This window comes from Argentina silus, assembly GCF_951799395.1.
Source record: "Argentina silus genome assembly, chromosome: 1".
Classification (NCBI taxonomy): Eukaryota; Metazoa; Chordata; class Actinopteri; order Argentiniformes; family Argentinidae; genus Argentina; species Argentina silus.
In genome coordinates this window covers 16,300,331-16,324,130 of record NC_139655.1, presented here as the reverse complement: position 1 = coordinate 16,324,130, position 23,800 = coordinate 16,300,331, and the positions used below count along the sequence as shown (strand labels likewise).

Sequence of the window (23,800 nt, the reverse complement as noted above, 5' to 3'; positions counted from 1 at the left end):
AACCAAGGTATGCTGAACGCACAACACGTCGAACCTTAAAGCAGATGGGCTACAAAAAGGGGGTCCAACCCAGTACTAGCAAGGTGTACCTAATAAAGTGGCCGGTGAGTGTATGTCAGCCCGTCAGGCAAGCAAAGTCAAACTCTCGGAGCTAAACGTGAGTTGTCTACGGGATAACGATGGGTAGCAATAGGGCTTGTTTGAGTTCAAGATTGAACCCGACTAGAATTAAGGCGAGAACAGGCAGTGTGTCTCAAATTGGACAACTTAGTGCAATTCTGACTACATGGCTTGAAAACATGGCAGTGACAACATGATGGTTATTGAAATCCTCAATAAAACATCATATGAATTATCTATGAATAATCACCACACAACTATCAACTGAACATATATGTGCAATAAATAGATCTCTCAAATACCACCATGATTCATATCCTACCACAGTCTGCACATCGCGGCATATAGGTATTTTCCTTATTCAGGTACAGGTAGTGATGGCAGTTCGACACTGAAGCTTCGATACGTGCTTCAAACACTGAACAACAATTCCATCGAAGCACTGCTTCAAAGCTTGCTTTGGTGCGAAAAAAATCACGTGACATATGACGTCCGAAGCAGCAACTGCTTCGTTGCCTGAATGAATCACCTGACTGGTTCGCGGTCCAATCAGGTGATTCACTGGCACTGCCTCGTCTCGATTCTGACAGGTGACAGGTGACAGGTTGCGACAGTTTAGAATTTGAGCGCCTCAACACTTTATAACCGCTCTAAACAATGCACAATTTGTGGACTGTCGTAGTAGGTGCGTTGTTGCTGTTGAGTTGTTGGTATTGCGTTTGTATTCTCTGAGTGTTCTTCTTGTAATCTTTGAGTGTTCCCCATCCCACATAATCACCCCCTGCCATAGTTACACAAGCACACCCAACCTATGCCATATTTTCCCCAGCACTCTCTCCTCAATAACACAATACACACATTCATCAACCTTTATTTGTAAATAGAACATGATATTCAGTGTTAGTGTGTGTGTGCATCAAAGAATTAAGCGGGTATCGAACTCGCAATCTTTCGCTTACAAACCGGCCGCGCTAGCCACAACACCAAGAGAGGTAACTCCCTTGGCGGAGTTGCTAACGGGCCTTTCACAGGGTCGTTACAATACTTTAAATCCAAGGGTGATCAAAGCAAAGATGCTTCAGAACAAAAGATCTTTTCTACAAAAGTAAAGTAGTTTCTCCAACACTGCTCATTGAGGTGTGTGTGTTCGTGCGTGCGTGCGTGCGTGTAATTAAAAGCCTCCTGTCCACCAACTAGCCTGCCTAATTTGACTGCAGCCTTGCACTTCGCCAGGAGAGGTCACTGTAACTGAAGCTTCGAGTAATGAACCCATTTTCGAAACAATTGGCTCAAGTGGTTCAGTGCTTCACAAAAGCTTCATTTGCCCATCACTAGGTACAGGTGTCAATTGAAAAAATGATTGGTGATGAAAAGTGCCTTCCACAATTAAGGCGGTTGCTGCTCTCTGCAGCCTATCAGAAGTAACTGAGGGGCTGAACAGCGACTCGCTCTAAAATCTGCGTCAGCCTCGATATCGCGACTCTCCTAAATCTTATGCAGTCATGTTATTCCCATCATGCAACAGGTATTGAAAAGCGCTGATCGGAGACTACTCAAAATGTATTATTTCAAACACGGCCATACTACCTACCTAAGTAAACTGTAGAGCAAAGAGAGTGCAACCAAACTCTCTCGGACTGTCGATACAAGGTAGCGAAGGTAACGAAATTACATGTTATTTATTTTTGATAGTTAGAAGTATGCACCGTGTACGTGGCATGACTGATTGTCTATTCAGTTTGTTTATGTGACAGTCCTCTACAATGATACAGACGTGTCAGCTAGCTAGCTAGCCAGCTAGCCCCATCTGACTGAATATATTTAGATATTAGCTATGTAGACAATTTACATATATAAATATAAACTTAGTCACAGGTGGGAACAGTTATGTTTGCCATCATTAATGTTAAAATGGCATTGACAGTGATTGCAGAACGAACCAGCATGTCCGTATCATATGAGTTGGTGGTAGCTAGCTTGTCAAACTTGCACACTATCTGTCCATAATAAACGTTACAATGTTCTTAGCCCTATTTGTGACTTGACATACTACTTTTTACATTTAGATGTTGTAGAACTCTAGTCACAGATTGGTAAGGCACAGCCCAGCAAACACAGCCAAGTTGTTGCAACATCGTGTCAAACGACTCCTGGTAGCCTTGGCTTGTCAGAATGTTGCCATACCAATGAAATACTTTGAGGTCGCGACAACGGCAAGTGTGAAGGCTTTAACCTATCTGGAGACGACCTATGGGCAACCTTGTCAGGGGACGTACTCAGTACGAAATGGCAAATATTATTTATGTTTTTGCCTAGATGACAATGTACGGTGCCACATTGCATTAACTATCACAAAACCATTCATGAATTATCACAAAACCTTTGTCCGCCATTTACCCCTTTCAGGCAGAGGGGACATAGCGCTACTTTAGCGCTTCAGTCACGCCTTTTAGTTCTGTCCGAAAAGGAATGCTACGGCTTTTTAGAGCGGCAACTAAACCTATTGTAACGACCCTGTGTAAGGCCCGTTAGCAGCTCCGCCAAGTGAGTTAACTCTCTTGGTGTTGTGGCTAGCGCGGCCGGTTTGTAAGCGGAAGGTTGCGAGTTCGATACCCGCTTAAGGCAAGCTACTCTACCCCGCCGTTCGCTACATTGGTGTCAGAAGTGGGATAGCGCCCGTGAGGCCATCGGAGAGGCGTGTCCACGTGAGAGACTTGTATAGTGAAGCGTGAGGGCACGCTCTCCCGAACGGAGGGGATAGTGTAACGACCCTGTGTAAGGCCCTAGCGCGGCCGGTTTGTAAGCGGAAGGTTGTGAGTTCGATACCCGCTTAGGGCAAGCTACTCTACCCCGCCGTTCGTTACACTATTCTGGGGGTATAGTTTCGTAACGCTGCTTCTGTCTGAAAGGCAAGCCGTAGCTGAAGCGTCAATGTGGGCGGGATTTCGGTCCGTTGCTGTGCGACTGATCAATCGGATGTCAACAAGTGCAGGCTGCCCAAGTTAGCATGATCCTGTCCTGTGTTTGGCATTTTTACAATGACAATCTGCAGATAGTTTGGGATGTCTTCTTTTAGGGAAATGTGAGTAGATTAACCTATGGGTTTCAAAATGTCATTATTTTAACTCTTTGGCTGGCAAGTTAACCGGCTAGTAAACATTCGTTGTTAGGGTAACTAAACATGAACGTTCCATGGATTTAATTGACCGAACGCTTTGTGAAAGGTTACACGCGCTTCAGAAACGGCACTTTTTCCTCTGTCTGAAAGGTCACGCTTGGAATGATCAGTACAGTCATCGAAGCCCAATAGAAACTGTATTTTCTGTCTGAAAAGGTATTGAGTCATAGTTGTATGCATCAATCACCCACACTGACATGTAATAATAATGGGGCAAAGTTGGCAATGTAGGACTTCCAAATGTAGTAGTGTTTGGGACCAGTATAGCGTAACAAAACAGGCTACATAACTTTGATATTGGTAAATATTTGCTTGTATCCCTACAGACGGAAAGAGCAGATTTAGTCGAATAATTTAAATCTTTATTTTTGGACCTGACCGTTCTGTTAGCTTGCGTTTTGCCGCTCCCGGTTCTATGCTAGATCTGACACCTGCCCTGTGAATGAGTCGTGTCGGGAGGCTACAGTACTTTCCCAGCAAACATTTCTACGTAGATTGGCCATTGAAATCGCGCCCTTCGCCACGTCGGAGGACCTCAAGTCAATCCAAACTCAGTCAAGTTGTTATTGAAACAATATCATGATTTAAACAATATATATATTTTGACCAAGGGCCTTCTGGAATCAACGGGTCTGCGAACTATCAAAACCTACGGATCAAACAAGCAGCAAGTTTTAGCAGGACGAAGATGTCATCGCCATAGAGGAATCATGTTGTAAAGGCAAACAAATATTATTTATCTGCTGCGTCATACAAATCCTTGATTAGGATTTCACATAGTATGCACGGTTTTGCAATCAAATAATATTTTGTTCGATTTTGGGTTATGGGACATAACACAGCGTACTAATAAGACTGTCTTGATTAACATCAGGGTTCTCCCCAGGATGTTTGAACAGCGTGGCGCTGGACTGCATTATCAAAATCCGATTCCTGTTTATTCACGTCAAAATGTGCACAAAACACCGCTACACAGAATTCACTGAGGAACACCATAACACTTTCACTTTCGTTTTTAACAACAATGTCGTTGGTGATGAAAGGGTTAGGGTTACGGAACGCATTTGATTTTACAGTTTTGTAGTCCACTATAGTCCATATAGTCCAGTTCAAATTGGCAGGTACAGTTTATGGCTATTTATAGTCCAGTTTGTTACTGACCAGTTTTGTTGACCTTTTTATGTGTTATGTTGTGCGTGAGTTTAGGTCCTGATCACCTGTTTGAAATCCAAATAAAAAGCAGGAATTATTGGTTATTTTGTCTCATATATTTATAATTTATGTATATTATAGATACACTCCATTTTATTAGGTACACCTGTTCAACTGCTCGGTAACGCAAATATCTAATCAGCCAATCACATGGCAGCAACTCAATGCATTTAGGCATGTAGACACGGTCAAGACGACCTGCTGAAGGTTCAAACCGAGCATCAGAATGGGGAAGAAAAGTGATTTAAGTGACTTTCAACGTGGCATGGTTGTTGGTGCCAGACGGGCTGGTCTGAGTATTTCAGAAACTGCTGATCTACTGGGATTTTCACGCACAACCATATCTAGGGTTTACAGAGAATGGTCAGAAAAAGAGAAAATATCCAGTGAGTGGCAGTTCTCTGGGCGAAAATGCCTTGTTGATGTCAGAGGTCAGAGGAGAATGGCCAGACTGGTTCGAGATGATAGAAAGGCAACAGTAACTAAAATAACCACTCGTTACAACCAAGGTATGCAGAAGACCATCTCTGAACGCACAACACATCGAACCTTGAAGCAGATGGGCTACAAAAGGGGGTCCAACCCAGTACTAGCAAGGTGTACCTAATAAAGTGGCCGATGAGTGTATGTGTATTTACTTTTTGTTTATGAAGCAGAATTACAAACAAAACATTGTAGTGAGCTGTCCGTAGTGCTGGGGGTACTCAGTAGTATGTAGTGTCTCAGGGGGTACACGACTGTTAAAAGTTTGGGAACCACTGGTCTAGGGGAATGAGAAAATGAGTAGACATCAGAGAGGGCTGCCGGAGTAGCTGTGTTTTCTGTGTTTTTCGGTGTAATCCATGTCTCTGTGAGGGTAAGGAAGTGGAGGGACATGAAACAGGCGTATGCTGAGATAGCCTCTGCTTTCCGGACCGCTGACTGGCAGTTCCAAAGTCCTCCCGCGACAGTGAGGTTGTGGCCAGTTGAGCATGGTGGGTAGATTAGAGTGGTTGCGAGGGGAGGTGTAGCGTCGATGTGTCCTCCTGAGGGATGAAATACCAGGAATGGGGACAAAGCACATTGTGATATTTGCCGGTATAGAGAGAGCGGGTTTATGAGATGCTCTGCTTTTTTCTTATAGTAAAATGTTTATAAATGAACCTCCCACTCCTGGATTTCTTGTCCTCTGTTCTGCTGCTATATGTCAGTGTTCTTTCAGGCTGACCATGGCGTGAAGGGACAAAGATGGCTGCCCGCATCCCTCTGGTTCTCTTGGCCTGCGGCTCTTTCAATCCCATCACTAACCAACACATGCGACTGTTTGAGTTGGCCAGGGACCATCTACACTGCACAGGTCAGACGTCATCAGATCCTATTAATACAGATGTTGTAATTGTCAATCACTTTTAGCTTGCATTTGACAGTGGAAGCTATGCTTTTCAACACCACATGTTGGTATCTGTGCTAGCTAAATACTCAAGATTTAGAAGCATGTCTATAAAAGTATGGTGTCATGTTCAGTGTCAATACTGTGTTCGTACAGATGATGCTGTGTCCTTGCACACATCTTGCACCTTTACATCTTAACCATGTGCTAACCATTGCTTGCAAGTAGGGAGGGGCTGTTCCCTTTGCCGCCTGGTAGGCAAGCACCAGAGCCAGTGGAGGGTGCGGAGGAGGGGCGTGACATGGGAGAATTTGGGGAGCATATAAGCTGCATATAGTGTGGTCACTCACCAGAGAGCTCTGTTATCTTTGGCCCATGTTGTATAAAACACTTTTCTTGTTTCCTTATTGATACAGGCATAACAACATTGCATTCAATGCCATATCTTGATCATGTAACCAGAGCCCATTCATGTTAATGAGGTGATGCAACATGGCAGGAAGTCCTCCTTGTGCATTATTTCTCTTATACCAATCAAGTCTTCCCCAGATGACTTAAATGAAAGAAATATTTGCATAGCAAACAAGTCAACGAAGAAAGAAAGGTTTAAGCCTGAGTGTTTCCCCAGATGGCAGTGAAGAGTTCTGTCATTCAATGATTTATCTGTATCCAGTTGCGATATCAGGTAGTGGGCGGGATCAAGACCTCCATCAACCAATTTTCTTCTTTCAGGTCAGTACCAGGTGGTGGGCGGGATTGTGTCTCCAGTGAGTGACGGGTATGGCAAGCAGGGCCTAGCATTGGCCGAGCACCGTATCGCCATGGCAAAACTGGCACTTCGGAGCACAGACTGGGTCTCCGTTGACGAATGGGAGAGCCAACAGCCCGACTGGACAGAGACGGTGGTCACCATGAGGTGCGGCCACACACTTCTCACTACCCTATATTAATTGATCTATAAACATCAAACATGCTTATAATAGGCTTCCTTGGAGGAAGAGAAATGTAAGGATAATGCCTGTGTTTTATCAACAATGTATGTAATAATTATATATTATAGCCTTGTTGAACAGCGATTATATTCAGAAACATGTTTGATAAACAATTCTGTGGGATTATGTCAGCATCGGCTCAAACTATTATGCTGCTCCAGTGATTTTTAATTAAGACGGTGACACAAACAAACAAACAACATTTCGACCTACATGGTCTTCTTCAGGAAATAGTTAACTCCACATGACCCCCAATTATATACACATCATAAAAAGGGTTTTGTGCCCACACCTGATATCAAAATGTGTCCTTTACTCGTTTTTTTCAAGATATGACCATTATGTCTAAAATGTGTCTTGGTTGTGATTACATTTCCCATTGCAGTCCATTCCCATTGATGCGTCTTCCCAGACATAAAGTGTCCTCATCCATCTTCAGAGGTGGTCAGCCAGAACAAATTACAATGCATGCAATACAGTATGTCATGGCCTGAAATATCAGATTCGACTAAATGTGGCCACTGTTCAATAAATTGCGTGTTTTGATATCTGTAGATGAGATCTCAGGTTCTGGAGCCTTAGTTCCTGTCCAAAATGGCACCCACATGTCCTTCTCAGCTCCCGCCCTTTAGCTCTCTGTTGGTGGTTAGATCTGCATACAATCTCCTCTTCCCACTCTTCCAGTAGCGACGTTGTCCCTTATAATAGAACTCCTCAGGGAACAGTGTCTACTGCTGCTGCTCCATGCCAATAGTGCCCCAATTTAAGGGTGTGATCCCAGGGCCCCAGGGCCCTGGCGGAGGGGGAATTACATGGGCCCATGCCAGTTTTGGGTCTTTACAAGTCAGATTTGGGTCTCAGGCTGGCTGGCCAGCTGGATATGTTGCTGTTGTGTAACATGTTGGCACAGTTACTGGGATGTTGGAAATTATTATTATTACAATGGTGCTGCTAAACCTGTGTCTTATATGAATGTTGGATAACTGAAGCTATACTTATAGATGTTTGCCCTCATTATATGTGTGACTTGTTAAAATGTCCCCAGATGAGAGTGCATATTTGTATCTCCCACACTTGCATTTGCTGACACTCTCTAATAATCAACTTTGATACTTTAGGTACTGATCCCTCTTGTGATGCAACTCTGTCCTTGTTCCCCCTGCTCACATAAATCCATTTATAAGAGGCCAGCACTCTAAGCTGCGTTTGCGCAAGAAGGGAGCTGATTAGAACCATGAAGTGGGCTCTTGTCTATGGAGCAGGGCTGTGGGAACCTATGGGATCCCCTAACTTGAACACCCCCAATACAAATCTTCTAGAATATCTGTAAGAGGCTTTACTCAAACAGTGGATTCGTTCATGGTTTTCCTTGCTTTACTGATGTTTGTCTGTTGCTCTCTCCCTTTGCTTCGGCTGGCGGGCAGGTACCATTATGGTCGGATACTGAAGCAGCACCCACAGAGCACAGGGAAGGACTCCCTTCCCTTCACAAGTAAGGCCTGCCTTCACATCTTTGTGCTCCGTGGCTCAGTTCCATTCCAGCCCTTGGACCCTTGCCCTGACTCCTTCTCCTTCAGTGTTTACATATATACAGTTGAAGTCGGAAGTTTGCATACACTTAGATTGAAGTCATTAAAACTAATTTTTTAACCACTCCACAGATTTCATGTTAACAAACTATAGCTTTGGCAAGTCGGTTAGGACATCTACTTTGTGCATGACACAAGTAATTTTTCCAACAATTGTTTACAGACTATATATAGACTATTTCACTTATAATTCACTATATCACAATTCCAGTGGGTCAGAAGTTTACATACACTAAGTTGACTATGCCTTTAAACTTGGAAAATTCCAGAAAATTATGTCATGGCTTTAGAAGCTTCTGACAGGCTAATTGACATAATTTGAGTCAATTGGAGGTGTACCTGTGGATGTATTTTAAGGCCTACCTTCAAACTCAGTGCCTCTTTACTTGACATCATGGGAAAATCAAAAGAAATCAGCCAAGACTTTTTTGTGGACCTCCACAAGTCTTGCGAGCAATTTCCAAACGCCTGAAGGTACCATGTTAATCGGTACAAATCGGTATGCAAGTAGAAACACCATGGGACCACGCAGCTATCATAGACGCGAGTCAATTGTCCAATAACTTTTGGTCCCTTGAAAAAGAGGGGGCTACATAGAAAAGAGCTGTAATTCCTAAACCCTTTTTCCCAATTTGGATGTGAATACCCTTAAATTAAAGCTGAGAATCTGCACTTTATATAACTGTAACTTGAATATGTTTTGGTAAACAGCTAAAATAACAAAGGTTGGGTCAGCGTCCAAATATACACTCACTGGCTTCTTTATTAGGTACACATTGCTAGTACCGGGTTGGACCCCCTTTTGCCTTCAGAACTGCCTTAATTCTTTGTGGCATAGATTCAACAAGGTGCTGGAAACATTCCTCAGAGATTTTGGTCCATATTGACATGATAGCATCATTTGTGCAGGCAAAAGAGAACTGTCAATGTCTAGTATTAATCCTAGGCTTTGTGTTTGCCTCTGCTATTGACGTCTAACCCCAAGTCATTAATTGCCCAGCATTTCAAGTAATCAAAGAGGCTAAGTGGAGAACAAGTGCATGTTGCTTGTTCAAAATCACAAACCCTAATATTTTCGCCCCCTTTTCCTCGTCTTCAGGCTCATCTCCTCAGCTGAAGTTGTTATGTGGTGCTGACTTCCTGAACACCTTCAAGGTCCCAGGCCTGTGGCAGGACGATGATGTGGAGGAGGTAGCAGGCCGCTTTGGCCTGGTGTGCGTGAGCCGGGGAGGTTTGCAGCCTGAATGCACTGTGCATGAGTCGGACACACTCTCGCGTCACCACCGCAACATCTTCCTGGTGCGCGAGTGGGTCCGCAATGAGACTAGTGCCACAGAGGTGCGGCGTGCCCTGAGACGGGGCCTCAGCGTCAAGTACCTCCTCCCGGACTCTGTGATAGAGTACATCCACCAGCACAATCTCTATACTGAGGACAGTGAGGTTAGGAATAAGGATGTGGTGCTAAGGCCGCTAACCAAGCAGTTAGATACACCTGTGAAGACTCTGGATGACTGACTTCCTCTGTTTGGAGTTTGGACTCAAATGATTAGTTTGGGCCTTAATTGATGGAAGAATATAACATTTGGATGCCAACTGCATTGTGTTCTGCAAACTGAGTGGTGTAATTTTTAAGTAAACTCATGCACATTCAGTGTTGTAGCTTTTGTGAACTTAATGTTATAGCAAATATTTCTGTGCAGCACTGGGGATAACCAATGAGAATTATGATTGATATGATGGATTGTAGACTGTTTTTTAGGATGCTAAACCCAGTTCTGACATTTGCCCAATGGATTTCCTTTATATTTATTTTAAGTTAGATATTGGGGATGTGGTTAAGAATACATTTATGTTTGGAGACATTAATGGTGCATGTATTTTTTCAATTATCAATTTTTTCTATGAGACAAATGTCACTTTATTACGTTGCCACGGTCCACTCAATAGACGGCTAATCGTATTCATAGAGTTGTTTGGGCATGACAAATGATGTGCCAGTCGCATAGTAAAACATTGTCTACAGAGCCCGGTGTACATGATATTGTGCTCCAAATGGATTTTGTAAATGTATCAAGCGTATCATACTATTTTTATAAAAATGAATTGGCACACAGCTCATTGGCGCACACCAACATTTATCACATGTAAATCCTTGTAATTAATAAAGAAAATATTTGTATCGTGACCCAGACTAACTTTATTAGTTAGCACTTTGAAACCTATAGCACATGCATTTAAAGTGATTCACTGGGGAAGCATGGAGGTGAGGTGGCGGTGGAAGGAGGGGAAAGGGTGGTCCCATTTGGCAGAAAAAAATGGAAATCAGTAATTGAGATTCAGAAAACGTAGTAGTAGTACATATCAGTAGTTCACAAAAAAATAAATTAAAAAAAAACTATATAACAGCCTACACCAATAGGCCTATCCATAGTCTGTGCAGAAGTGCAGGTGGGTGCTGAAGGGAGTGCCATAAAGTGCATGTGCACAATGTCTTGTTCAATATTGCTTTGTGAATGAAAGAGTGTTTTGCTTTGTTTTTCACCCTGGGGTATATCTAACCCTACGACCTGAGGGTAGGGGTTGGAATTCAGGGTGGAGGGGCTGGGAAGCATTGTGAAAAGAGTTCAGCCAATCTTCTATGCCTTCTGCAGGACTATAGACAGTTAAAGGGATGACAGCTGTTCTTGTTGCTGCCCAATGATTTTCCCACACGACCTGACAATCTTCCCTATCCGATGGCTCTGTTCAACTTTCACGGTCCCGTACCGGCAGGTCAGGCATGAACCCTGGATGCTCTCTATAAAGGTATTGTAAAACAAAACCAGAACGGCGTGATCAAGATTTAAAAAGTTTCACTTCCTTAGGAAATGAGAAATACATCCTCTGCTGTCCCTTCCTCAAAATGGCATTCGGCGCTCCGGTCCCAGTAGAAATGTATATCAATGGTCAGGCCGAGGTATTTATACTGCGCCACTATTTCATAGGTAATTAGCCTAATCGGATTAATGTGGTTCTGGTTAAAATTGGGGGTATTGACAGCAGTCCGGCATTCGATCGCAACTAAACAGAGACATACTATCTCCTTATCTTTTAATTCACTTGAAGTAAAGAAACCACAAGAGACAACCGAGATGCCAGTTGATTTGAATGGGTACTGGAAAATGATCTCCAATGACAACTTTGAGGAGTACTTGAAGGCCCTTGGTGAGTTTTTCCAACGTCATGCATGGATAGTTAATTAGAGCTGAATAACGGGGGCTATCACAATGTTGTGTACGACGCTGTTTCAAGGGTATACCAGCTCTATACATCGAATTCAGTCTCATCGGGACGACGGCATAGCCTCAAGTTTAACGCTCTAAGCATCAACGAAAGTAGGCTATTATCTTTGCTTACTGGAATAAACAGTATTGTAGCCTAAATTGTGCTTATTTTGTGCATTAGAATGGCGTTCACTAATTATAGTTATTTTAGATCTTTTAGGAATCAAAAAATAATAGCATGTGTCCATGTAAGGGCAACATTGTATGTATAGTCTACTTATGATTATACAGCATGAAATGATTGTAGCCATTGACTAAGATGCTCTTCATTAATCTAGTCTCTCTCCTTTCCGTTTGGGGACCCATCGCAGATGTTAATGTTGCCATTAGGAAAATTGCCACCTTGTTGAAGCCTGACAAAGACATCTCTCAAGATGGGGATCACATTAGCATCAAGACCCTCAGTACCTTTAAGAACTACAACATGGATTTCCATGTAGGCAAGGAGTTTGAGGAGGATCTGACTGGGGTTGACGACAGGAAATGCATGGTGAGTGGATGAAAAACAATTCCTTAAAAAAAAGTGTGTCAACTGTAAAATGTTATGACTCATTATTTATTGAAGTATAGGTAGGCTATGTCACTATGTTGGCTAAAATATTGAATATGTCTGAAAGTTTGTAATAATTGTTTTATATTAATAATGATAGACATTTCCTGTTATTAACAATTTTTCATCAAAGCTCTTTGAGATTATTAGACTATTTTCTAGAGAGAGACTAGACTACGAGTGTCTGTCATGTTATAGTAGTGATTACGCCATTAATTTGCTGTCTAGTGTGAGATTCTAAAGGCTAGTCTGTTTGTTGGTGGTGGGGGGGGGGGGGGTCAGCTGCATAGAGCTAGAAACAACACCTTAGTCCCTTAGAACTCTGAAAGGAAGAGGGTGAACATGCATGATTACATTTTTGCACAGATTCGTGAATCGTGATTAGGATCTAAATATTTGCACCATTAAAATAACTTAATTTGTAAGCCGATAGACAGATTACTTTCAAAGTCAATAAGCCATCACCTTGTGTGCTGTTAGAACCATCGAAATTTCGTTAAATTAAGAATTTTTGCTGGAGTTGGCCTGGATTTTCAAAAGAGAGTACTAGTTTAGCTACAAAGCTTTCAGGAAATTGACCTGTTGTCTGTTATTGATCTGAATGCCAACTAAGGATCGTCCAAACTCGTCCTAACTTACCAACTATGCCTTACCCTGTCAGCAAAGTAATGACGGCTTTGGCCTCAAAAGGCCAGACCTTGGCCAGCATGTGGATGTGGCCCAGATAGATATCCCATCCACACTCAAATGAAAGATGGCCCAGTAGCTACAGGAATATATCAGGGCCACATTCCTCATACCAGAGCTGTCCCACAGCAAATACCACCCAGGGCTGGCCCCCCACATTCGGACCAGGTCTAGCCCATACAGTATAATACTCAGCCATATGTGCCACCACAAGATCAGATATGGCCCACAATTGTCTGCTGACTGGGTTAATTATAATGTATTTATAGACAGTGACAGTTGAGTGCAGACTGGTTTGTGTCATAGGTGTGATTTCCATAGTCTAAGCCTCTTGTACATTAATGAAAATAGTCTGTACAGATGTTCTTTCTGAATTATCTGAGTTGGTTCTCACACATGTTCGATTTAGGACCCGATTCAGCCCCTACTGCATTTGTGTGTGTGGTGGGGTGTGGGTGTGTGTGTATGGATGTGGGTGGGTGTTATTCTAATTGTACAATATGTAACAGTCTTGCTCCCTTCATCCTTTTCTGTAGACTACTGTCACATGGGAGGGGGACAAGCTGGTTTGTGTTCAGAAAGGAGAGAAAGAGGGCAGAGGCTGGACACATTGGGTGGAGGGAGATGAGCTTACTCTGGTAAGAGAGCCCATTCAACTGCCTTTCACTTACACATGATAACAGCTAGTCTTCCCTCACAGTCCCTTATTGTACTGTTTGTCATCACAGACCACATCCAACATGATATCTAGGTCTGTACAATTATAAGTTGTTGAAAAGACAATTAAGGAGCAAAAGTAACTTGATCTACAGGTAGGTATCTGCTGTACAGGCATCTGTATCTATTTTTTTACATGTTCATGTTCAAGTATTTTTCTTGATCAAAATGCATACTGTAACTGTTTTCAGTATAACCATTTTACATTGCAGAGATGAAAAGTTGCATAGCATGAGTCTAAGCTTATTGCAAAACTGTAGCCTCTTCTGGGTAACATAATTAATACCTTTGAAGAAACCAGGGCAATCAGTGTAAACTTTGACTACACTATTATCGTTGTGGATGGGATTTTATCTGAGGGAGTACTGATAGAATTGTCTCTATAGTACACCTTTATGGAAGGCATAAATAAAGTATAAATTAGTACATGAACTGACCCCTACATAAAATACCATATTAATGTCATCATTACCTTGTCATTACAGATTATCACTGCTATGATTATTGTCATCAAAGCCAAGAAAAAATCATCTGACTGCCAAATTATTTAGTCAAAGTTATACCAACAGATGTTTGCCATCAGTGGCCTTGAAATTACTCATTAGAGTGTTTCTTGGAGTCTAGTCAGTTCCTGAAATCTGGAACATTGTACAATAGTGGCCCCTGGTGGTAAAAAAAAAAGAACAGAAAAAGTCAAAGTAATGAATTTCAATGCTCCATGGAACATTATTTTACCCTCTTTTCTCTTAAGGAGCTGAGAGCTTGTGGGACCGTGTGCAAGCAGGTCTTTAAGAAGTCTTAACAGAACAGAAACAGCCCCTCCTAACTGAGAGACACGGACACAACCCAAGCCCAAGCCTAAACTGAGAGTGAACAGCAGGAAGGCTACAGCAGAGAGAAAGAAAGAATGAGAAAGAGAGAGACAGAATTAAGGTATTGCTAACACGGTGTAGTTGTGCAATTAGTTAATTACTATGTTGTAATGTCCATTTCATAGTGGAGAATGGGCTGAGAAATAGAAGAAAGCTCGCTCGGGTCCAGGGTCCAGGTCTCAGGTTTTTGGGTTCGGTTGGACCCGTGAAGACCTCTGGCTAGTCGTACAACGAGTGAATAGGATGGTTTCGAGAGCCATCTATATCAAGGGCTGTGGGATCGACGCAGGATTTGTTGCATTCATGGAAACAAGTTGTACAATAAAAACATATAATTTACACTGTCTCTGTATTTATTTGGAAACTATTAGTAGCCTATTTAAAGAGGAATGGAGCTTGCTTTAGTTTTCGGTACAGATACACCATTATTACGCATACAATATCGTGAGAGTACCTTGTCATTGCGTGTCCGTCTTTGGGGGGAATGACAATCAATCAATCTACCAAGCTTTATTTATGTAGCGCCTTTCATACAAAATTGCAATACATGGTGCTTAACAGAAACATTTAAAATACATAAGTACAGAACATACAAGCATACATACATAAATACATACATACATACATAGAAATAGAAATAATAATGGATTAAGAGTAAATAATGGTAAATAAAAAGAAAACAAAAATAGAAGTGCTGGGTTAAGAGAAAGCTAAGGTAAAAAGGTGTGTCTTGAGGTTTCTTTTAAAAGTGTTTATGGATTGTGACACCCTAAGCTCATGAGGTAAGTTATTCCAGAGGCGAGGACCATAGACACTAAAAGCTGCCTCCCGTATTTCTTTGTCCTCGCCCCGGGTATGACTAAAAGACCAGTGTCAGAGGACCTGAGAGGTCTCGATGGACTGTAAACTGAAAGTATATCTGACAGGTATTCAGGCGCTAGACTATTTAGTGATTTGAATACCAGTAAAAGGATCTTGAAATCAATTCTAAAACTGACAGGCAGCCAATGAAGAGACTTTAAGACAGGAGAGATTACATTAATTAGAAACAAGTGTACGGTAAACATGTTGTCCTCCACGAATGATGTAGCGCCCCTCCTTGTGGGAAGTTGTGACAATTATTCAAACGTATGGCTGAAAAGTTAACGGAACGTGTAGCGCTTATTTGATCAGTTTATCAGTCTTGCTTCTTACAGCTTTGTGTTGATTTCTCAAAATATGATTCCCAAATTCGTGGATTGGATTGGAATGGATGGATCAGAGCTAGGCTACGATATTCGCTGATCAAATCAACAAACGAAAAGGTTTAGTAAACACTATATGTTTTTGGTGTCATTATAACTATTTTAGTTTTACACATAGCTAACAACGTTATCATGACACAGCTAGCCCCCCATGGCATGGCCATGGGCTACATCATCACAGATAAACTATAGCTTTAGCCTAGATGACTATACGGCATGTATATTGTATGTGAAAGCTAGGCAGATCATCATAATGACATTGCTGAAAGGGGTGCCTTTGCTGGGACAATAATGTAAAGTATTATTGGTAGTGGAAAAAGTTTAAAGATGGCTTGGACTACAGATAGGTTTACTGGATTTACTATTTATTGGGATGGTTTGGTTGGTTGGTTGGATGGATGGATGAATGGTAGGTTGGATGGATGGATGGATTAATGAGCAGTTGAGAGTGGTAGACTTGGTTGGCTTAGTGGTTGAGAGTGATTTCAGTAGGGTATAACTGGTAGCCAAGAGAGTGCATTGTTGTGTAATGATTATAAGAAAGTGTTCTGCAGGTCTCCTCTTGTTTTTATTCAAGAGTTCTGAAAGTTCCATAGCAGTTGCAGTAACAATGGTGGCTCTCAGAATGCTGGGATAAATTAACATTCCACCATGTTAACCGGATGAGAGGTTTTGGAGTTACAAAAAGCGTAATAGTTTAAAACGTCAGAGTCGATGATTTGGAGTTTCAGGAACATTTTACAGTTGAAATGGTGGAGGAGAGCAGTGGCAAATTGCATCTTTTTTTCCAGAGACTGAAGCAAGCCCACTAATAAGTATGTTGAATAACAATATTTGGACTTGCTGATTAAACGGGAACAAGAGCGTCACAGCTTGCTTTTGTATATGGTACAGAAACATTGTCATTGCTTGGAATTGTGTCTGTCTGGGGGAGGAATGACATGGAATTTAAAGTAGTAGCACTGGGAAGAATTTGAATAATAATAATAATAATAATATGTATGTCAAAGAACAATAGTTGGACATGCTGAAGCAATCCCACTAATAATTATGTTGAATGACACTAGTTGGACTTAAGCCCACTAATAATAAGTATGTTGAAGAACAATAGTTCACTGAATCAAGCCCACTATTAAGAAGTACAGTATGAGCAAGAACAATAGTTGGACTTGCTGAAGCAAGCCCAGTAATATTAAGTGAAAGTAAAACAAGTGTACAGTAGCGTCCCTCTATAAAAGGAGAGTGATGGAGAAACCTTGTGAATGAAGCAAGACGTTTATTCATCAACTTTTTTTACTATGACACTGGTTCTCTGTTGGAATATCAAGAGTTGGACTTGCTGATGCAAGCCCACTAATTAAACAGGAACAAGAGGGCAAGAGCTTGCTTTAGTATACGGTACAGAAACACCATTATTACCGTCAAAAAACATTGTCATTGCTTGGAATTGTGTCTGTCTGGGGATAGGAATGACATGGAAATTAAACAGTAACCGGCCACTCCATTTTGCTGTTCATATTTACTTTCATGTCAAAAAAGAGTATAACAACATGTAGCCTTATTAATTAATACTACGGTGTGATGTTTTATTGTCACCTACGATTAATATTAATGTTAATCTGTCTTGAGACAGAATACAAGCAATAAGGTAAATTGCGGAAGCCAGGCCAATGGTAAGGATGATAGTCCTCCAATGTCGTCTCGAGAAAAGTCAAAACGGTGTTGCCAATAAAAATAATTAACAGTAAATAACTGTCCTCATAACCCTACATCTATTGTTGCTTACTAACGCACACTCGTCTCTACGTAACGAAAAAGTAAATTCATCATAACTGTTACGGCTGTAGTGTGTTGTGTGTGTGTTTTTGTTGTTCCCTGTGCCTCTTCCCAGGTTACCGCCCTTTCCCTTCCTATTGCCATGGTGATGGCATAGGTGTGCACACCTGTTCTCACCTGGTCATCAAGAGTGGACTATAAAAGGCTGGGAGGAACTCACACATGTTGCCAGTGGGCCATTCAGCAAACTATCGTGTTGTGCTATAGCGCCCCTTTACTACGGTGGTAGTGTGTGCCGGTGTCGGAAAATGTGACTCTCTTTGAGAGTGTGTTTAATTACGGTGTCAACCTTATTTTTCTACAACTGCTATTTTTGTTAAACTAGTTCTCGCTTTCTCCCCGTTTCGAGAAGGTAGTTTTCAGTTTGCATTTGCAAGTTCTCGGAATTTTGCTATTATTTCCTATAATCAATAAATTATTGGTTTATCTGTATTCTCCCGTCTGCCTCCGCTTCTTTGTCCCCTGGTCCACTTTATTGTTACTCCCCTCATCTCCTAGACCTTACTTGGGGACATAACAATGATCAGATGAATCAGAACTGGAATGTATTGCCTGATACATACTCACATATTACTCACATATCACATACTGCGGATTTACTTATAAAGTGCTACCAAATCAATCAATCAATAAATAAAACAGTGCTCAACAATATCGTCTGCCTATGAGAGTTTTTGCTTTGAAAGTGTAGCATAGTTCACAGGTTGTTCTTGTGTTGAACATTGCCAATTGCACTATGGTGGCATTCCTTTGCTTTGGCCAAAAAAGGATGATAAAGGATAATAAAAAAAAAGGATGATAAAAACTACGATAATACACTCGCTGTCTCTGGGAGTTTATAGCTTTTGTCCAGCAACAATTAACTTTGGTGCATCTAGTGTATTCAGTACCCACAATCATAGCATTATCTCATGTGAGCACTCAGATATACTGAGTTTGTACATTTTGAACTTTATCATCCTGCATGTTCAAAGTTCAGATAGTCTTTGAGCTGAATAAATATAAGAGACTAGAAAAGGATCAAATGTGTGTGTGTGTACGTGCATGTGTGCGTGCGTGTGTGTGTGTGTGTGCGTGCATGTCTTGTCAATAGTACTCTGCCCCCAGTCCGGTCTGGTATAAAGGGACTGGGACACTGCACATTCCCCATTTGACTCAGCCTAAAGTTCACACAGCTCAGAATCCACAGAACCACCATGCCTGCAGACTATAATGGGAAATGGGAGTTGGAGACTAATGAGAACTTTGAGGATTTCTTGAAAGCAGTGGGTAAGACTGATTCTCAGTATGGATACAATGTGTTTTCTATTTATCTACAGAGAGAGGTAGCAATACACACCTCTTTCAACATGCTTTTAATGTGTAATGTACTGTGCTATTCCAGGTATCTGGAAGGTATCTGTTTGACTTGACCTTCCTTATGAACGTTATTGTGATGTTTTGTTGATATGCAAAGAACTTTAGGTTTGAAAGAAAGTGATATATATGAATACAATTCATTATTAGTAATTATCATTATTGTTATTGTTATTATTATTATTATTATTATTATTATTATAATCATCATTATTATTAAGAGAGAGAATGGACTAGAGCCAGGACTAGTTCTGCCAATATATCATGGAAATTCACTTTTTAAGAAATACCAATATAATTTGGACATATGTTAAAGACATTACAATTCTTACATAGTTCAGTCAGAGGTCCAATAAACATAAACAATATACATCCAATTGTACAATATGGATGTTGCTGTAGTTGTATATTTCCACAGAGATACAGTACAATTACATGGCAAATTAAATTGTGAACTTGAAGTTATTATTTTTGTAATTTTATCTAGCTTTTACATCATACATTTGTTGTTCTTCATCAATTGTGTCTAACGTGTATTCCCCAAACAAAGATTTGATCATTATTTTCCTCTAAGGCTTTTTGAAAAACTCTTTTTTTTTCATGACTTTGTCTAGACGTTGACTTTGCCACACGAAAAATTGCCTTGCGCCTCTCCCAGACCAAAGTGTTTGTCCAAGATGGAGATCAGTTTGAAGCCAGGACGTTAAGCACCTTCAGGAACTACGTGTTCAACTTCACTGTGGGTGTAGAGGTTGAAGAATTCACCAAAGGACTGGACAACAGGGTGGTCAAGGTGGGACACCCAGATATCATCATCATCATCATTATGTGTTAACAAACATATGACATCACACTAAATGTAAAGGCCAAATAAAGAAAACAAAAATAAAAACTCAGGCAGGGTAAGTTGGCAAAGAGTTAAGACAACAAAAACAGACAAACACAAATAGAAAATAAATGAAAGTAGTACACTTTAGAATTCAATGAGGACCACAACAAGTTCTGTAAACATCATCAGCCATTAAAGTTTTATACTCGTATAAGTTTCATGTAATAAAATGCTGCCACAATGTAAAGAATTTATCATTTGATCTCTAACCCATTTTTTAAAGGTGGGGATGGAGACTAAAATGTTCCTTCTAGCCAGCAGGGTGACATACAGTATGCAGTACAGTTTGATTGTGCCCTTGGAAGAGGGTCGTCTTCACATTACATGCCAAAGAGAGCCATAAGAGGGTTTGGGTTAGGTCCTAAATAGAGTATTTCGGATATAGCATCATAGACCAGCGTGTGATGGATACATCTTTGGAGCCGGGCTTTGGACTCTATGAATCACCTTAAACTGAATAAGGCCATGCCATGACTCATATGCCTTCTCCGTTCTGGACTACATCAATTCCAACATCAACAGTGTCACCACCCTCAAACGGATTACCACTTTCCCTAATCAGAAGCCATGGATGAACAGTGAGGTCCGACTCCTGCTGAAGGCACGCGACATTGCCTTCAGATCAGGTGATGCTCAGGCCTATAGCTCATCCAGGGCTAACCTGCAGAGGGGCATCAAAAAGGCCAAGCACAACCACAAGCTAAGGATCGAGGATCACTTCAAGAACAACTCTGACCCCCGACGCATGTGGCAAGGCATCCAGGCCATCACAGACTACAAACCCACTAACACCTCCCCCCCCTCCATCGACGCCTCCTTGCCTGATGAGCTGAACCACTTCTATGGCCGCTTTGACAGGGACAACAAGGAGGTGGCCATCAAGGCTGTGCTCCCTGCAGATCACCAGCCCCTCACACTCTCTCCCACCGACGTGTGTGCGGCACTGAGCATGACTAATGCACGTAAGGCTGCTGATCCTGATGGCATCCCCGGACACATCGTCAGGGCCTGTGCTGTGCAGCTGACTGAGGTTTGGACTGACATATTCAACCTGTCCCTAGCCCAAGCAGCTGTCCCCGCGTGATTCAAAACCACCTCCATCGTGCCGGTGCCAAAACACTCCACTGCAACGAGCCTTAATGACTTCCGCCCAGTTGCACTCACGCCCATCATCATGAAGTGCTTCGAGAGGCTGGTCTTCGCTCAACTCAAGACCTGTTTACCACCCACACTTGACCCCTTCCAATTCGCCCATCGTCAGAACAGGAGTACAGAGGATGCCATCTCAACGGCACTTCACTCCACCCCGCCCTTGATAATAGCAACACCTATGTTCGAATGCTGTTCATTGACTTCAGTTCAGCTTTCAACACCATCATCCCCTCCAAACTGATCACCAAACTCAGTGAACTGGGCATCAATACCTCCCTCTGCAACTGGATTCTGGACTTCCTAACCAACAGGCCGCAGTCTGTTAGGCTACATAACCAACTTGTACTCTGCACAATGACAATAAAGTTGAATCTAATCTAATCTTATGTCCTGGTTGTATACCTCTAGCTAGTATGTCAAAGCTCTCAGGATACTTGAGTAATACAAATCTCCTCTTGTTCAAAGTCATATCTTCCCCACCATTGGACAATTTTCTTTTTCATACCGTATGACACATTTTTGCCATCAAAACCATTTAATTTTCTTTTTAAGGTAATTTATATGTTTTCTCCCTTTGTGGCATGGGGTATAATTCACAGATCACAGTAATAATCTGTAATATTGATGGATATTTGTCAGCATCTCGCTCTTGCTTTACAGAGTCTTGTATCCTGGGATGGGGGCAAACTGGTATGTACACAGAAGGGGGAGAAGGCCAACCGTGGGTGGAAGCACTGGATTGAAGGAGACAAACTATACCTAGTGGGTAAACATTCACAAAAATATTGATGTTGATCGTAAAAAAAAGTCATAGAAACATAGTTGATGCGGATGAATATTTATAGTGGTGAATATACTGTACAGTAGATACAAAACATACAAGCAACCTTAATCTAAGTAATGGAAATAGCAGTTCCAGTGCAATAGGCTTAGTAAGATCTTTTAGTAAGACAACTTTTGCAATAAATCCCAAGCATTAAGCATCTTGTCCATGCTCAGTACAGTAACTCTGTACTCCAAGTACATTATAATCACCATCTAAAGAGATAAAACATTGTTTGAAAAATCACAAGAAAATCATATCATCAATCATTTCATTAGTCATCGACATGTGCACCTGTTATTAGTCAGTGCTGGTAAATGAAACATGTTCCTCACTGGTAAATTGCAAGTTTGGAGTTAAAGCGGAATGTTACTCCAAAATGTCTGTATATTTCTTGTCAGCCTATCATTGATATGATATGGTCCCAAAATATCATTACTTTGCGCAAAAGAGACTCATATATTCTAATAGAAATCTTAGATTAATTTCCTGGAATAGTCTCCTAATTATGCATTTTGACACAAAATTCTCATCAGGAGACTATTGTAGTAAGTAAATCTAAGATTTCTACTAGGATATCTATGAGGTTTGTATGCACAAAGTAATTACATGTTGGGACCATATCAATGGTGGGCTGACAGGACATATACAGTACTGTTTTAATGCCATCTACAGGAGATAAGTGAATGTGTAACTTCTCTCTACAGACAGACATGAGACAGTAATTCCATTGGGCGGTATTTCCACTGTATAAAGTGGCTTCCTCTGCTTGTCTCCTTATCTTCTTCCTTACCTTGACTAAGAGGTGAAAGCAAATGTCTATTAGGCATCCACCATATTGCTTTCAACCTGTGCTGTGTTTTTAATTTAAGGAAGGACACGATGAGAGGAAACCTTTTTAAGCTATTGAGATGGCAGGCCACATTCCTAAATCTACCTTGATCTGACCTCAGACATGTATTGAATTCACAGGAATTGACATGTGAAGATGCTGTTTGCCGACAAGTGTTCAAGAAGAAAGAATAATGGAGAACATCTGGATCTATCAGCTACTGTTTTCATTCACGTTCAGCTTGTGTCAATACCTCTGTTGTTACTACTCAACTGCAATGAATTGCATTTCAACTGGATGAACAAAGATAAATATATAATATAATATTATAATAAATAATTGCTTTTCAGGAAACATTTGTATTTGTTCAACAACTTTTCCTGTGACTACTTATCAAAAGACATCAGTCTTTAGCTACTTATCAAAAGACATCAGCCTTTTAAAAATGTATTGACTATGATCTCCCGATCTCCAGTGTATGAGCTCATCTTTCAAAGCTCACAACTGATAACACTTGTAAACAGAGCCCGTGTGAAATTCAAAACCCTCCATTGTGCTCTGATTTTGATTGAGAGCTCTGTCAAATTTCTGTCAGATCATTGATCCAAAATGAAAATATATTGTGAAATCCCATGCTTTAGTCATCAATGCAAAAGATAATAGATTTACCATTAATCGTTTTAACAAACAGTTCCTCAAATAGCATAAAATAATACATTCTTCAAAAAATATATTTTTGGAGTGCCAAATAGTAGTATTAGAACAGTCAAGGCAATTTTTACATGTTGACTATAAACAAAATAGTGAAAATAATAAAAAATAAAGAAAAACCATTGAATGAGAAGGTGTGTCCAAACACCTACTGGTACTGTACCACTTTTTTATGATCCGATGCTGTCAGAGGTCTCACATTTGAAGAGAATGTTTTTACCACCTCCTGTGCTGATTGACTGCAGTCTTACAATAATTATCTACATTTCCAACGATTTATGCCACTTGCAAAATTTAAGGTGAGAGTTACATAGTACTAAAACACATGCCTACTCTGAAATAAGTATT

At 41.1% G+C, this 23,800-nt stretch overlaps 3 protein-coding genes across 6 annotated transcripts; all 3 read left to right on the top strand.

Annotated features, from left to right (window-relative positions):
* The first annotated feature begins 1,674 nt into the window (after positions 1–1,674).
* Positions 1,675–10,607, top strand: nmnat3 (nicotinamide nucleotide adenylyltransferase 3). 4 transcript variants are annotated; one of them, XM_083678282.1, is made up of 5 exons: positions 1,675–1,779; positions 5,712–5,846; positions 6,612–6,795; positions 8,296–8,363; positions 9,560–10,607. In XM_083678282.1, the coding sequence occupies exons 2-5, from the start codon at positions 5,738–5,740 to the stop codon at positions 9,973–9,975; spliced, it is 777 nt and encodes a 258-aa protein (XP_083534408.1). In that variant the 5' UTR covers positions 1,675–1,779; positions 5,712–5,737; the 3' UTR covers positions 9,976–10,607. The 4 variants fall into 4 exon arrangements, with proteins under 4 accessions (XP_083534408.1, XP_083534410.1, XP_083534409.1 ...); XM_083678284.1 differs by having other exon boundaries at positions 1,705–1,770; XM_083678283.1 differs by having other exon boundaries at positions 1,727–1,779; positions 5,701–5,846.
* A 910-nt stretch (positions 10,608–11,517) lies between these two features.
* On the top strand, positions 11,518–14,620 carry LOC310803151 (retinol-binding protein 1-like). Its single transcript, XM_083667833.1, has 4 exons — positions 11,518–11,664; positions 12,095–12,273; positions 13,557–13,658; positions 14,489–14,620. The coding sequence occupies exons 1-4, from the start codon at positions 11,592–11,594 to the stop codon at positions 14,537–14,539; spliced, it is 405 nt and encodes a 134-aa protein (XP_083523959.1). The 5' UTR covers positions 11,518–11,591; the 3' UTR covers positions 14,540–14,620.
* A 4,265-nt stretch (positions 14,621–18,885) lies between these two features.
* Positions 18,886–22,935, top strand: rbp2b (retinol binding protein 2b, cellular; the record flags this gene model as incomplete). Its single annotated transcript, XM_083667844.1, has 4 exons — positions 18,886–18,958; positions 19,660–19,838; positions 21,747–21,848; positions 22,882–22,935. 4 exons carry the CDS (start codon positions 18,886–18,888, stop codon positions 22,933–22,935), a joined length of 408 nt encoding a protein of 135 aa, XP_083523970.1.
* Positions 22,936–23,800: the final 865 nt, after the last annotated feature.